General features: G+C 39.3%; 1 protein-coding gene across 1 annotated transcript in view; it reads right to left on the bottom strand.

Moving 5' to 3' along the window:
• CEP85L (centrosomal protein 85 like) overlaps positions 1 to 9,425 on the bottom strand; it is a 140,197-nt gene extending 130,772 nt beyond the window's left edge. Inside the window, exon 1 of the mRNA XM_066373380.1 lies at positions 9,036 to 9,425. Coding sequence (XP_066229477.1) covers positions 9,036 to 9,105 — 70 coding nt within the window. The 5' untranslated portion in view covers positions 9,106 to 9,425. The remainder of the gene's footprint in view (positions 1 to 9,035) is intronic.
• Positions 9,426 to 17,522: the final 8,097 nt, after the last annotated feature.

The following is a 17,522-nucleotide window of genomic DNA, read 5'->3' as shown; positions in this document are numbered from 1 at the left end:
GGGTCCCCAAACTACGAGCCTGCGAGCCACATGCAGCCCCCTGAGGCCATTTATCCAGACCCCGCGCACTTCCGAAGGGGCACCTCTTTCATTTGCGTGAGTGACGCAAAGCACACCGTCACTCACATACAGTACTACTTCCAGTGACGCAGGACACACGCATCACAGCTCCGGAAGCGCATCATATCACTTGTTACGGCTAGCAGTGACAAACATGGAACCAAACATTAACCATCTCATTAGCCAAAAGCAAGCCCATAATTCCCATTGAAATACTGGTCAGTTTGTTGATTTAAATTTACTTGTTCTTTATTTTAAATATTGTATTTGTTCCCATTTTGTTTTTTTTACTTTAAAATAAGATGTGTGCAGTGTGCATAGGGATTTGTTCATTGTTTTTTTTTAAATTTTTTAAATTTATTTACTTTTTTAGATTTTATTTATTCATTTTTATTATTAGAGAGAGGGGAGAGAGAGAGAGAGGGAGAGAGAGAGAGAGCAGGGGGAGGAGCAGGAAGCATCAACTCCCATATGTGCCTTGACCAGGCAAGCCCAGGGTTTTGAACCGGCGACCTCAGCATTCCAGGTCGACGTCGACGCTTTATCCACTACGCCACCACAGGTCAGGCCATAGTTTTTTTTATAGGCCGGCCCTCCAACGGTCTGAGGGACAGTGAACTGGCTCCCTGTGTAAAAAGTTTGGGGACCCCTGCTCTACAACTTATGCCAACCTAAAAGGATTATCAGTACCCAGGAGAAAATTAAAATAAATTTTTCTAAATAAAAAAGTTGTTAGACCTAATACATGTTTCTTTTATTTATGTAGCCAGTGACCTGCAAAGGAAGTAAAGTAGGCTAATTATTTCTCAATTAGCATTTATTTCTGATACTTAGGAACCTAAGTGCTGTATACAATACATGTAAAGGCCAAAACCAAAACAAAATTTTAGTTTCTTATTAAATGTACTGGGATGACATTGGTTTATAAAATTATGTTAAGTTTCAAATGTGCAATTCCATGATACATCATCTGTATATTGCATTGTGTGCCCACCACCTAAAGTCAAATCTTCCATCACCATATATTTGACCCCCACTTTACTCTTTTCTACCCCTTTACCCTCTTCCTTCTGTCAGCCACCATACTGTTATCTGTGTCTCTAAGTTTTCATGTTTGTCTTGTTTGTTCTTCTGTTGATTTCAGATTTATATACCACATGTGTGAAACCATACAGTTCTTGATTTTCTGTACGACATTTTGCTTAGCATGATATTCTCAAGATCCATCCATGTTGTTGCAAATGGCAATATTTTATCTTTTCTTATGACTAAGTAGTATTCCATCATATGTATGTACCAGTTTCTTTATTCAATCATCTATAGAAAGACATTTCAGTTGTTTACATGTCTTGGCCACTGTGAATAATACTGCAACAAACATAGGAGTGTACATATCTTCACAAATAAATGTTTTCAAATTTCTTAGGTAGACACACAGAAGGGGGATTGCTTGGTTATATGGTAACTCTATTCTTAATTTTTTGAGGAATCTCCATACTATTTTCCATAGTTGCTGCACTACATAGTTTACATTCCTACCAGCAGAGAATGAGGATTCCCTTTTGTTCACAACCTCTCCAATACTTGTTATTACCTGTCTTATTGATAATAGCCATTCTAACAGGTGTAAGGTGGTATCTCATTGTAGTTTTGATTTGCATTTCCCTAATAGCTAGTGAAGGTAAGCATCTTTTCATATATCTGTTGGCCATTTGTATGTTTTCTTGAGAGAATTATCTATTCAGGTCCTCTGCCCATTTTTAAAATCAGATTGTTTGGTGTTGAGTTGTATAATTATTTATATATTTTTGGATATTAACCCCTTGTTGGAGCTGTTGTTTGCAAATATCTTTTCCCATTTAATTGGCTGCCTTTTTGTTTTGCTGGCAGTTTCTTTTGCTGTGCAGAAGCTTTTTAGTTTGATATAGACCCATTCATTTATTTTCACTTTTACTTCCTTTGCCTTTGGGGTCAAATTCATAAAATCCTCTTTAAGACCAAGGTCCACATAAGTTTAGTACAATGTTTTCGTCTATGTAACTTACTGTTCCAGATCTTATATTTAGGTTTTTGTTACATTTTGAGTTAATTTTTGTAAATGGGGACAAACAGTAGCCTAGTTTAATTTCAACTTATTTGGGAGTGTTTTAAAACTAACACTCCAAAATAACTTGAGGAAATTTATAAATATCTCCCCAGTATTAAAGAACTTAATTGCTAGTCAAACTTTTCAGTATATTATTCCCAAAATGAGGTGGAATGCTCAGTACTAAACGCAAAGGCTTCAGAAGAGCCTCAGTCATGTCATGGCAAGGCAGTATTTCTAATGGTCAGTAAGCACACAATCTTGCCTCTACAAGAGTAACACAACTACCTCATAGAAAACTTTAAACTTTATAAGACATAGAGTCCAAACTCTGAAAAGCATAAAACAAAATTCCTGATCTTAAATTCATTTTCTTTAAAACTGAAATCTAATCCACTTAATTAACACTATCTAATGAAGTATTAAAACAATTTTTCACAGAAGCAAAAATTGTCCTAGAGTTACAGGTATTCCCCACTTTCAGAAGATTTGCTTTATGCCACTTTGCTTTTACAACAGATAGTCCCTGACTTACAATGCTTCAGCCACAATTTTGACTTTACAATGGTGCAAAAGCAATACATATAATGAATTATATGAGACATTAAACACTTTATTATAAAATAGGCTTAGCATGGATGATGTTGACCAACTTTAAGGCTAATTTAAGTGTTCTGGCATGTGTGGGCTGGTCTAAGCTTTGATGTTCAGTAGATTAGGTGTATTAAATGCATTTTCAATTTAAGATAATTTTTGCTTTTACAAAAAAAGGTGGAAAACAAAAACTTCTTTTCAGCTTATTGCATTGCAATAAGCTATTATAAAGGCAGTGCACACCCTATATGGTGAAAGGAAACTATTTTACTAAATGTTAATGTTATTTTAGGTTTTATGTGTTATTTGGTATGATCTGGTGGGTTACTTGGGGGGGCTTGGGGGACAAAACCTTTTTTCCATATAAATTAATGGTAATTACCTCTTTGCTTTACACCATTTTGGCTTACAAAGATTTCATAGGAATACTCTTATTTTAGATAGCAGGGGAAACCTGTATTATTTTTAGGCAGAGTCTCAGGCCAAAGCATGAAATAAAACTAAATACCAAAGTCTGGTCCCCTGACTGAGAAAATCTATCTGATGAGAAGGAAAACTCACACTCGTTCAGATGCTCTGGGCAGTCACCAGCCGAGGCTCAGCCACTGCTCCACACAGGGCATGCCCGGAGGCACCGCATTTTAAAAGCTGAACGTCCCAGGCAAACCCAGACACTTGGTCACCTTATCTTGAGAAGTGGTAAGAAAGCAATCCAAACATTTATTTAGCACTTACATATTCATCACTCTCTACACAATAAAGTGAGCTGACTTGACTAGAGAATCTCTAATCTCTGCCAGTCTTAAATTGTTATGAGTCACTCATTGAAACTGCCCATGGCATTGGTCTGTTCTCTTCTTGTATCTTACACGGCCTCTGGAAGCTCAAGACTTTGGTGATCCCTCCTTTCTTCATCAGCTCCTCTTCCCTGGAACATCATACTCTTCTGGTTTTACTTTTACCTTGCTGGCTGCTTCTTCTCAGTCCCTTTGGATGGTCTCTCTTCCTCTACCTGACCAGTGTCCGAGAGCTTGAGCCTCTGCTGTCTCATCTACAGTCTGTGCTGTCTTCTCAATTTTCTCCGTGTGATCACCTTTAAACACCATATATACACAGGTAACTCCAAGTTCCTACCACTACCTCTCCCATCTCCCTCATGAGCTCTATACTTGTATAACCAACTTCCTACTCAATTCTCACATGAACCTCTAAAAAAGCATCTCAAACTTCACATGGCCAAAATGAAACTTTTGAGTCTATTTATTGTCCTTACACTCTTCCCCACCTCAGGAAATGACACCACCATCCATTATAATTACTGAAACCCAAACTAAGATACCATTTTTGACTCTCCTTTTCCTCATTTGCCACCTCCAAACTATCAGCAAATTCTGTCGGCTTAATTTTCAAGTATATTCCAAACCAATTCTCTTCATTCCAAATCCAATATAACCACTCTAGTCCAAGCCATCATCTCTCCCCTAATTACTTCAATGACCTATTAACATGCTTCTCTACTGCTATTCTTTCTCCGACCCCTCTACAATTCCTCTACCCAGACCCCCAAAAAGCCAGGCGAGATCTGTAAACACCAAGGATAAGGAATGTCTGCTTTGTTCCCCTGGTACATAAGACCATGTCCGTTTCTTGGTAGGCACTCAATGTGCTGAGTGGAATAATGAAGAGTCATCTCCCCTACCCTTTCATGCCTAGCTTCCCCTCATGTAGAATAAAATCCAAACTTCATACAATGCCTTCCATTATCAGATACCGCTCACCTCACATCCCTGCTCGCTATGCTCCACACTCTCTGGCTTTAAATTCCTCAAATTCCCCTAACTCACTTCCATCAGGGAAATGTTTCTGTGCCTCAGCTTGAACACTCCTTCCTCATCATCCAGGTCTCAGTATGGCATCCCCTTCTCAGAAAGGCCTTCTCTGACCAGCCCAGCCAGAGCAGGCTTCTCTACCCATCCTCTTCCACCTCACCCTGTTTCCTGTCCTTCCTAGTACTTAACACTAGCTGAACTATCTTGCTAGTTTACTTACAGACTTCATCTCTGCTATAATGTACGCTCCCTTACTCCTGGGACTTTACCTTCTTTGCTCAATGATGTATGCTTCAAGTCCAGCACAATGCCTACCACTCACAAACATTTACCAAGTGTTTATGTGCTAAGTACTATGCTAGGTAACAATAATGGATTTTTTAAAAATAAAAAATAAAAAGTAGAAGTAAAATATTAGTATAAAGAGTAATTGGATATTCTTTTTATGTTGATCATTCCCATTCTTAGAATAAGTCTATGAAATAAATTCCACTTTTTTAGAATATAGTATCTCATAGTAGCTTTAGAAATTGACCACATTCTTCATTTTTTAATGCACTATTTGAGGGAACTAATTAAGCTATCACTCAATAAAATACTATCTAGGAACCTTCACATCGTCATCTTTTTCTCAAGAGTACACATAACCACACATCCAGTCAGAAAATTGTGACACATAAAGCCTTCCTATTCTCAGCAAATAGAAATATTCACATCATGAAAAAGAGGTTGTTAACTCACCATTTAGTGCCTGGCCTCAAATAAATTTACTGGCTTCACTGAAGCCAAGAAGTGACAGAGTTTCAAGGACTAATCAAGTTCATTTCACAAAAGCCATTACTGAAGTTGAGATTAACCCCTCACCCTCTAATGCTTATTATACAAGAACATGTCTAACTGAGTTTAGGCAAAAGAGTTAGGTTTCATTGTTACCACAGTACTTTAAAACCCATCTAATTCAGAATCCCAGCAGAAAACCTTAGCATTTGATGTATTCATACCAGTTACTACCACTAGCTTTATGACATCACTTAATTGCCTTATGGCAACGCATCAACTAAGGAAGAGGCAGATTTAAAAGCTCAAGGCACTGAACAAGTGATATTTCTTCAGGTCATGTAAGTGTTTTCTATAATATTTTACTTTTAGCACGCTTTAAACTGGCATATCCTACTCCAAATGTTTTAAGATTGAATATATTAACATTTTAAAGTATAACTTATAAAAAGGAGAAAATTCAATATTACTAGGTATAAGTACTCAAAATATCACTGTATCATACCAGGTTTTAACACCTAAAGAAAATACATCCATTACTTATCCAACTTTGAAACTATTATTTATTTTGAGTTATAGAGTATTCTCAAACACACAATCAATGCATAAAAGACATTCTACATGTTCTGTTTAAAATTAGCTTTCTAACCACACTTGCCAAGCCAATAGAAAAAAAGGGGGGAGGTGGAGCTTGATTGTACTGAAATATAAGAAAATATTTATCTTATTTTCATTTATAATACAGCTACTCTATAAAGTGGAGAACTTGTTGGCAAAGTCAAAACCAAATTAAATCCTAAAGCAAAAGTTCAGTATTTTCCAACCCACATATGTTTGGTTTGTTTTTATTCCTATTTGTTTTTATTGCAGTTACTTTAAAAGGAAAGTTTTCTCCAGTTTTCTAAAACACTGGCTCTATATTACCTCTGGTTTTCCCTTCAAGTCTAATCATATATTTGTACAAACAAACCAGTTTTAGGGTACCTAGAATTAACCCATATATTGAGATAAACTAATTTAAATACCAGAAATTATTTACTTATCCCTGTCTTCACACTGGCCCTTAGGGCCAAAATGCTGATAAATTCAATCAGAAGACTGAATCCCTTTGTTTTCAGAAAAGCTCTAAAATCACTCAAGTTAGACAAAAGATATACTGGACAGTATTTCAAAAAAATATGAATTTTCTAAATCCTCAGAAAGAAAAAAAAATCCCTGTATGAATCAAGTCAGAGGTCATTACCTTGACCTTCACCATCTGTTCATTTGGCAAAAAAAAAAAAAAAAAAAAAAAAAAAAAAACCCACAAGTTCATCATTTAACATATAACTGTTTTAAACTAAATAAAAAATAATTTTAAATATTTGTCTGCTCAAGAAGAGAATAAAGAAACAATAATTTCATCACTGTTACTATAAAAGTAATCATCAGCATACAGCTGAAAAAAAATTGACTGATTCTAGAGAGAGGAAGCGAGAGAAAGATCAATTTGTTGTTCCATGTATTTATTCATTCATTACTTGATTCTTGTCTTTGCCCTGATCGGGGATCCAACCCTCAACCATGGTGTTGGACCATGGTTGACAAGGTATAGGACAAGGCTCTAACCAACTGGTCAAGGCTAAAAAAATTTTCAGGCCACAGCTTAAAATTTTTTTGGAAAGGCATGTCCTGACTTATGAACAGTTTATCACTATCAAAACTGCGATAAAATATATGCTTTGTAAAGACATACTGTTCAAATTCTTTAAAATTGTATGGCATTTATAAAGTATCTTTCACTATATTATTTGCCACAACAAAGATTTATAGATTGCAATAAACCTCAAAGCTTCACTTACTTAACTTTAAGCACTATGTTTTCTATCTTAGAGATATAACAATGGAAAAACTGATATGATGCTTGGATAATATTACAACTCCAAATATGTTATTATTACAAATAAGTTTTAAGAGGTTAAGTTACAAAGACTTCACAGATGCCTTTTGACATGTACAGATAATTGAAACCATTCCCTCTAGCCCCTTAGGGAAAGAAATGTCTTCTCATTCACTAAAGTTACTTTAATTTCAGGATTTGTATACAAGGTAAGCATCAGAAACCTCTCAACTCGTGTCTCCTCTTCTTAGGACAAAAACTATACACTGTAGAGAAAATAATTCCGTACTTATATATTTTTACTATTATTTCTAAAAGTGTTGCATGACCAAATTTAACAAAATGATTTCAAATCTAACCCTCGGTTTTAAAATTTACATATCTCTAGATATAAAGTGCAGTATAGTGACTATAGTTAACAGTACTGTATTGTATGCTTGAAATTTGCTAAGAGGATAGATCTTAAGTGTTTATACCATACACCAAAAGGGAAAAAAAAGTAACTGTGAGCTGATGAATATGTTAACTAGTTTGACTGCAGAGATGATTTCACAATGTATACATATTAAAACATCAAGTTGTACATACACAATTTCTATTTGTCCTAGAATTGCATTGTTTGACATTTTAACTAGCAATCTGAGTTTGTAGCTGATACTTTTTAAATAGCAGAAAATACTCTCAGCAAAACAAAAACAAAAGAAAAAAACTTCCAAATGCTGCTTTTGCTGTTTTGTTTTGCAAATAGCGCTGAAAATGTCAATTATACAAGTCTGGCTCAAACATTTTATGGAACAAGATTACTTAATAGGAGTCCTAGAACCACCAAAAATAGTAGAAAAAAATCTGTGTATGTACATATGGCTTTTTTTTTTTTTTTTCTGGATAAAGGGTCCATGTAATTTTCAGCTTCTCAAAGGGGTTCAAAATTCAAGTAAGATTAAAGTGCCTGGAAGAAGAGTCAACAACGTCAGACAACTTCTGACAGACTACCAGTGCTAGCCTTATTTTTATCCCAAGTACGGGTAAAATTTACCCTAATTTGGTGGCTGCTACACAACTTCTAAGCAATGCAGGCATGAAATGGCTGTCCGACACAAGCAGCTCCCTTCGTACACACAAGACCGCAAACCCCAAAATTTCCTTGAAGGGGAAACGAAGAGGTAAAATGATTGCAAACGGATTAACATCCTCGTTGCTCAAATACCAATTGGCTCTTGCAGAATTTATCATCCCCTTCATCTGGAGAGGGCTGCGGACGGTGACCAGGTTTCAGTGCGGGACTGAACTCCCCTCGGGGGTCACCTGCAGCGACGGCATCCCCCCAGAAGCCTCCTCCCTCCCCCAAATGCGCCCTAAAGCAGCGGCTGCCGGCGTGGACGCAGCAGATCCCGGCCCCCGGAGGCGCGCCCCAAAACGCCGCCACCGCAGCACAGTCGCAGCGACCTTCCCCGCCCGGGTCCCCGTGAGCCACGTTATCCACGTCCGCCACATACCCCACGAGGGACAGGGCGGATGGACAACAAAGCCCAACCCGAAGAGGCCCAGGAGGGCTTTAAGTTGGGGCCGGGGGACCGTAATGCGGGCGCACAGGGCCGGGCACGCGGCCCTCCAGATGTCAGCGCGCGGGTCCGGGAGCCGGCAGCCGGCAGCCAGGAGGACACGCGGCCGGTGCTCGGGCGCGCGGCGGCGTCGGGGAGACGGCCGGGGGCAGCCGGGCTTGGGGAGGGAGAGGGCCGGCGGCGGGGTTCCAAAGCGCAGCAGTCGGCCGCGACCCCCACCCCAGCCCGGGCACTGTCCCGTTACTTACCCGCAAAGCTGCGGGCTCCGCCCGGGCTATCCCGACCGCCGGCCTCCGGGGCCAGAAGGCGCCCCAACATCGCGGGCGAGAGGGCCGGTGGGCAAGGGGCGCCGGATTCCCCACGTCCGTCCTCCCCCTCCCTCGCCTCCTGCTTCTTCGGTGGCGGAAACTTGTGCGGAGCCTGGGCCGCGGAGGCACCCGCGGGAGGGCGGGCTGATTAAATGCTCCTCAGCGACTGGCGGGGACCGCAGGAGCCAGATTCGCCGCGACGGCGGCGGCGGCGACTGCCATGGCCGAGCCGGCTGGGCTGAGGCCGGGGCCGTGGAAGCTGCGGCTCCGCGGTGGCGGCGGCTCCGCGGTGACGGCAGCTCGACTCCCGGCTGAGCCCAGGCTCAGCAGCTCCCGGAGAAGTTGCAGCTGCAGCTTGTCTCCGCCCCCTCCGGCCGCGGAGCCGAGAGGGGGCGTGGCCTTGAGGGGTGTGGCCTAGGACGCTTACTTAATGCGTGCGCGGCGCAGAGGGCGGGGACTGCGGGTGGGTTGCGGCGGGTTGTCCTTTAGTTCGCTCCGCCAGAGGGGAATAGATCGGCCTGTCCCACTAGTTGCAGCCCTCTTTTCTCCTCTCGCGCACTGTGATGCGAGAAGGCGGAGATAACGTGGCTCGGAGCCCCATATTTCAGCAACACTCTAGGTTACATAATTCCTGAGGCCTGTGGGTCACCTCCCGAAAGATACCTAGAAGACTTGCTTTTGCAGCCCAACCGCAGAGATTGACTAATCTGGGAGGGGTTTATGGATTCCCAGTCTCGTTTAGAATTGGGATTAAAATCATTGTGGTGCATTACACAAACATCGATTATAAATCACTGTAGGGGTGAAAGGAGGTCGTTTTCTTCATCTCGCAAATTCATTGGAGGAGAAGACAGGTAACAAAATACCCACAACATCTGGATATACTCCTTTAAATGCAAAAGGAGAAAGACCCAAGGTTAATTAGTACAGGAAGGTTGGGGAGGGGGTGGCAATATAGTAGCACACGGTTTCATATTAGCAGTCAAAAAAGAGTCAAGGCCCTGGCCGGTTGGCTCAGTGGTAGAGCGTCGGCTTGGCGTACAGGAGTCCCAGGTTCGATTCCGGCCAGGGCACACAGGAGAAGCGCCCAACTGCTTCTCCACCTCTCCCCCTCTCCTTCCTCTCTGTCTCTCTCTTCCCCTCCCGCAGCCGAGGCTCCATTGGAGCAAAGTTGGCCCGTGCGCCGAGGATGACTCCATCATGGCCTCTGCCTCAGGTGCTAGAATGGCTCTGGTTGCAACAGAGCGACCCCCCAGATGGGCAGAACATTGCCCCCTGGTGGGCATGCCGGGTGGATCCCAGTCGGGTGTATGCGGGAGTTTGTCTGACTGCCTCCCGGTTTCCAACTTCAGAAAAATACCAAAAAAAAAAAAAAAAAAAAAGTCTAAATGGCAAAATGGCACCAAAGTATAGAAAGGGAGTGTAACTCACTCTACCACCCACCTTCACGTTCCTCCTCCACCTGCTTGGTTCCCACTCTTCAACTGAACCCAGAATGCGAGGACAGAAATCCTAGGAAGGGTGCAGCATCCTCTTCTCAAATCTTCTCATTGGCAATATAATCTCTACAACTTTTAGATTCAATGTACCTGTAGTTCATTTAATAAATATTAGTGGAGCACTGAAGGTGGTAGGCTCTGTGCCTGTCAGATGAATCAGAGGTAAACCACAAAGCAAGCATCTACTTCAACAGACTGATTCCAGTGAGGTTTTTTTCTCTATTTTGGAAGATTGCTAACACAGGACTCCTGTTTGTATTTGAGCACCCTATAACGGGGAAATACTGCTTGAAATTTTTAGAGGTTAAATAACACTTAGGATTAAAGTCTATCACTAACACATTTGTGATGTAATTTATCTGATTGTAGTTTTATATTTAATCTACTTCTGGTCAAGTTACGCTAATTTCTCTAAATCATGAGCAGTTTACCAAAAGTCAATCATTTCTGAGAATAAAAAGTGACAGAAACATGAAAGAAGAATGTGATTGATTTATTTTCCTCATTTAAATGTTCACTAGCTTATTAATATAACACTTGGATAGTTTAAGTGCCAAAAGAAACCTAAAATTTTTTTCAAAAAGAATTAACAGAAGCTATAGAACTACAGGTCACCCTTAAACAACATAGTTTTCAACTGTGCGGGTCCATTTATATGCAAAATTTTTCAACAAATATATCCTCTGTATCTCCTTGTATCCCCATGGTTTCCCATTGGCAAATTCAACCAACTGTAGATCAAAAACAGTACTTTTCATCTGCAGTTGAGAATCCACCAATGGGGAGGACTAACTGTATACATTGTTCTATGCCATTTTATATAAGGGTCTGGAGCATCTGTGGATATTGGAACCGTCAGTGGTCCTGGAATCAATCTTTAGTCGACATGGAGGATGACTGAGAAGTTAAAAGTCATACTTGGATTTTCTACTACATAGGAGTCAGTGCCCCAACCCCAGGTGCTCAAGGTTAAACTGCATATCAAAGTGTCCTTTTTTCATGATTTATAGTTTCCATAATCTCATATTAGGTACAACATTTATTAAATACCAATCTGTTTTACACAGTTCTGAGAAGTATATGAACTATTAAACATATGCCTTAGTCCTTTGTGAATTTAATAAATACTTATTTGTTATTCCAAAACTCTGCCAACTGCCACTCAACCCTAAGCAGTATTTTCTTTTAATCTTTACTCAGGTTTTATACATGTTCTTGAATATGTGAAGGGCATGTTACTACACACACACACACACACATGCACACAAAAGTACATATGAAGTTGAGATTAGGTAAAATATTTCAATACCTTTTACAGAGTAAAGCAGGTAGTTAAAACATGTTGCTATTTTTTTGCAGTTGGCACCCAAGATAAACATTTTTGTCTTTCTACTAATTGAACTTAGGAAAATAGAAATCTAGTGTAATTAAAATAATTGAAATACTAAGTGAAAATATTTTGAATATAAACAGTAACTGTCCATTTTTTTAAAATATGGATTCTGAGTTTATACTGAACTAATATTTTCTCCCACGTTCATGAACCACCTAGTATCCATGGTTCTCAGAATGAATAAAATTTATCATAGCACAAGATCCAGAATCTAAGGATTACCTAACCATTACTAAGCCTGATGTTGTAAACTGGTGCATTTTTGTTTTGTTAGGACAGAATGTAAAGATCATATGGAGAATGTCATTAGCAAAGACAATTATCATTGAACTTTCATATTTTGGTAATTATTCTTAAAAGCAGAGATAATACAAGTAATGAAAATAGTGACTGTATGCTTGTGTGTGTATATATAATGCTCACAAAAATTAGATATTTCAAAATGAATAGAAAATGATTTAAAACAGCATTTGATTTTTTTATTAAACTAGAACATCAGAAACGCAATGACAAGTCAAAGAAAGTTGTTTGATTATGCAAATGAGATGCAAAACCAACTTTAATTTCTTTGGTGAAAATGCACTATACAAAAGGCTGAAAGTACTGGAGTATCTGCATGTTCCCTGATCCCCTAATTTTTATGAGTATTGTACTTTGGTTGTTTACATGAAATGTAGGTACTTAACATTTTGTGAGGGAACTTTTAAAAAATATAAACTAGATCACAAAGAAAAAATAATACTAAAAACACCACATTTAATAAAAAAATATTAAGCTATTTTAAATGTTGCATTAAAAAGAGATTATTTGAAAATGAAAAATAAATTTTCCATTCATAAATCTTAAATTCTTTGGATATGAATCTCTGAACTTATTAAGCTGAACATGTATTTTTCTTATATAAATTTATCATATTGAACAAACAACAACCAGAGAACTGAAGAGTGATGTAACAATGGATAAAAGAAATATTTTAAAATTAGAAGAAAATCTTGTGCATAATATGGGGAATATTCAAAAGAAGTCAGTGTTTACAAAAATGTAAAATACCAAAACCAACAAAATGTAAAAAAAAAAAATTAAACAAACTAGTAATGATTAAAATAGTCCCTAAAGCCTGACCTGTGGTGGCGCAGTGAATAAAGCGTCGAACTGGAAATGCTGAGGTCGCTGGTTCGAAACCCTGGGCTTGCCTGGTCAAGGCACATATGGGAGTTGATGCTTCCTGCTCCTCCCCCCCTTCTCTCTCTGTCTCCTCTCTCTCTCTCTCCCTCTCTCTCTCTCCTTTCTAAAATGAATAAATAAAATTAAAAGAAATAGTCCCTAAAGAACATTTGTTACTTGACAGAAACATATGTAAATGAGGCTAAAAATTCCAAGGAACAGATAATTCTGGAGTATCAAGGCTATAATGAAGACCATGATATATAATCTCTTCCGATCATGAAAATAACAAGTTACTGAACATATTATGGGTTATTATAATATCAAATAATCACTTATTATAATGAAAAAGAAAACTAAGAAACTATGTCTTTTGATGATGGATTTAAAATCTTAATTGGATTCCTAACAGATACATTCAACTCCACAAAGGTGAAAGGAAGACATCTAGGTTACTAAACCGGCCTTTGCCTCAATTTCCTTATTTGTAATCTGGGGATTATAATAATAAATACCTCATAGAATTGTTGTGGGATTAAATGAGAAGTCCTTAGAAAAATACATGTGTGCACACTATATTGGTGATATGGGCATACAGCCTAGAAATGGAACTCTTGCTATACTATACCAAGAAAAAATAACATTCATTGTTATATGCAGTTAAGTTATAGAGGATGCTTTCTAAACACATATCAGAATGGAGTAAAGTACTGATTGACATCTTTTCCTGACCTTTTGGAGTTACTAATTAGTCCAGAGATTATGGTAAAATGGTACATTCTTGAGAAATATTTACTAAATTATTTGAACCCAAGTTCATTAGTGCCTTCATTCTAGGCTGTAATTTCCTGAACTCCTCCTGTGAATGTCTGCTTAAGTAATGGGTTTCTTGTCCTACCTGGCACTACTAAATTAGAGGAAAAAAGATTATAAAGAGGTTGGCCAGGTGGTGAGGCCAGACCAAGAGGGCAAGGACACCTCATCTCAAATCCTGATTTCTGGAAATACAGAAAATGAATTCCACCTGCACCTTTGGCTCCAAAGTTGGGTTGCATAGCCATTGCGAAAATAGGTAAGATATGGACCACTGAATCACCTAGCAGCCTTTTGAATGGAAGGTGAGGCTGGGAGGAATGGAATTCAGCCAAAGTCTTCCAAGAAACCATCAGTGATAACTGGCACTGTTTAGGACTGATGTCTTTCTCAATGAAATTTATTGTCATCACTACCAAGTCATACTGAATTTATAGAAGAGATATAAGGTCATTAACAATGAGAGAGACAGTAATGTATAGAGAGCCTTCTATCTAACCTGCACTAGTGGAGAAGAGAACTGTTGAAATAACTTAAAATGTCCAAAACATTATGGAATTGAATTGAGATGTACTCGGTGGATACAGGGATTTTCAAGAGCACAGTTGGTAGCAGTTAGTGAGGATAAACCTCTTTAGAGTATAAGTCTTCAATGATCCAAGACTTTTCACTAAACCAGTTACATAATGTATTCTGTAATACTCAAAACAATCTGTCATCAACAGTTAATATCAGTTCCATTTTAAATATTAAGAAGACCCAGCCTGATTGGTGGTGGCACAGTGGCTAGAGTGTCCACTGAGGATGCTGAGGTCCCCAGTTTGAAACCCCAAGGTCGTTGGCTTGAGTCCTGGATCACCAATATGATCCTAAGGTCACTGGCTTGAGCCCAAATGTCAGTGGTTTGAAGCCCAAAGTCAATGGTTTGAGGCCAAAGTCGATGGCTTGAGCAGGGGGTCTTTGGCTTGGATTGAGTCCTCCCACCCTCACTTAGTCAAAATATGTATGAGAAGCAATCAAGGAACAACTAAAGAGAAAAACTATGAGTTGATGCTTGTCATCTCTTTCCTTCCTCTCTCCTTTCCTGTCTCTCTCTCTCTCTGTCTCTCAAAGGAAAATTTAAAAACCCAGAGAAGGGCCCTGGCCGGTTGGCTCAGTGGTAGAGTGTCGGCCTGGCATGAGGGAGTCCTGGGTTCGATTCCCAGCCAGGGCACACAGGAGAAGTGCCCATCTGCTTCTCCACCCCTCCCCCTCTCCTTCCTCTCTGTCTCTCTCTTACCCTTTCCCCTTCCATTGGAGCAAAGTTTGCCCAGGCGCTGAGGATGGCTCTGTGGCCTCTGCCTCAGGTGCTAGAATGGCTCTGATTGCGGCAGAGCGACGCCCCAGATGGGCAGAGCATCGCTTGCTGGTGGGCATGCCGGGTGGATCCCGGTCGGGCTCATGCAGGAGTCTGTCTGCCTGCCTCCCTGTTTCCAACTTCAGAAAAATACAAAAAACAAAACAAAACAAAAAAAACAAAACAGAGAAGTTAAGTAAGGCCTTATAGGCAGTAAAAAGCTAGAATTCAAATCTAATCCATATGACCCCTAAATCCATGCTTTTCCTATCATGCTCTTTAACATGTTGAAAAACAACAATTATAAGATATTTCTTTATATGCTGTGTGAGAAGATAGTACCTAATTGTAAGATTTCTGTACAATGTTTAGGGTTCAGCTAAGGTTGGAAACTAAATGACATTAATCTGTGATGTTGTATGATTTTTTTAAGCTGCAACCATCAACTTGAGTATAGGAATAGAAAAGGCAGATAGATACACAGGGTTTTGCAATGTGGGCCTCTGGGACAAAGGGACAAGGAGTTTAAGGATATTGTCTGGAGAACTGGTGAAATGATGGAGAACTCAGGCTCGCCTATCTGGAGAAAACAGTAAAATTAAGAGAAGGCTGAAATGTTGGAACAAGGTTGAGGAAATAAAAGAGTTGAAGTTTCACATGAAATCAAAGAACAGATATGAGAGTAAGGGAGTGAATGGTGGAAAGATAAGGCATTAGGTTGAGTGTGTAGGATGTTGGAGTTTAAGATTTCAGAGGTGGGACAGTGGAAGACTGAATCTATGAGGCAGCAGCATTGGAGTTGCATCTCTCTGATCTCCCTTCCAGGAAAACTTGACCTTCAGCCAAAAGGAGTGCAGTTGGCAGTCAGCCTCCAGCTATTAGCACCTGTGGGATCTGCCTCAGCTTTTTAAAAAGTTTATTTTTAATTGAACTTATTAGGGTACAGATTTAGGTGTGAAACTCAATAAAATATCAGATGCATACTGCATCGTGTGGCCATCACCCCAAGCAGTCTTTCACTACACTTTTCCTGGATAGCCCCAGCCAATGGCCAAGCACAGCTGAGCCCCTTGGGCCCGCCCTTTGTTCCCTTGCAGAACTTTCTAGTCATCAGGCTTTTCTCTAGCTCTCCAATGAGTTGAGTGAGTCCTTGTCAGATCTGCGTTGCAGTAGGAGCCTTTCATTTCCAACCTGAGTCTTTGTCCTGTTTATCTTTCACAGGTGTTAACCTCCAATAAAGCTTTTGCGCTCCTAACTCCATTTTAGCATCTACTTCCCAGAGATCCCGACTAAAACAATCCATGAAGATAAAGCTATAAAGGAGTTGGATTTTCATGTATTTACTTGTTTTAAAGAGTAAAATGAATGTTCTCTAGAGCATGATGAAAAGGTTTCTAAGGGCAGTAAAACAAGGATAAGTTACCAGGAAAGCAACACATAGCAAAAGGGACTGAAATTGTCCAATAGTGTACATAAATAATGCCTTACCTTTTGAACAGCAGAGTAAGGCAGGACTGAGAGAAATAGGTTTAAGGTTTCAGAATCGCACTTGGGCACCTTTGGAACTCGGGAGAACGTCGAAAACGTCCTCCATAGCCCTGACTCGGCTGGTCCTGGAAGCTGTGACCCTAATTAGAAAAATTTGCCACGATCCAAAGTACTTCACCCTGTAAAACTTAACTGACTTCATGGAGGTCAACAGGATTTTAATCAGTTAAATAAAAGTAATTAATTGGTTACAACTTCACTACCCAGATAATTTTAAAACATTAAGACAGTTTTTATTGTAGTTTCTTTCCTTCTAGGTAGTTAAAGAGAATTCTATTCAATAACTCTGTTAACTTTGGTAGATTTTCATTCCAAAGAATTGCCCTCATATTGCTTACACAGTGCAAGAACATAGGGATCTTTGGAACTTGAAAAGTGTAGCTATACGTCTGATTTATTTTCTGAATGTATTCAATATTATACTACTAAAAAGTCCAGACCTCCATTGAAATGTTAGCAAAAATGTCCAATCCTTAAAATTTCAGTAAAGGTCTGAAATTTTAACTAGTAGTATATAATACATTCAGAAAAAGAAACACATGTCTACCTACAATTTTCAGGTTTATGATGGAATGAATTTTTGTGGGTTTTTTCTGCTTGTAGGAAACATACATATTAACAAAGAGAAGGAAGATAGTATAAAAATATTCATTACTTTTTTATTTAGTAAATAG

This window comes from Saccopteryx leptura, chromosome 3 (genome assembly GCF_036850995.1).
Source record: "Saccopteryx leptura isolate mSacLep1 chromosome 3, mSacLep1_pri_phased_curated, whole genome shotgun sequence".
Taxonomy (NCBI): Eukaryota; Metazoa; Chordata; class Mammalia; order Chiroptera; family Emballonuridae; genus Saccopteryx; species Saccopteryx leptura.
This window is presented reverse-complemented; position numbering and strand designations above follow the sequence as displayed.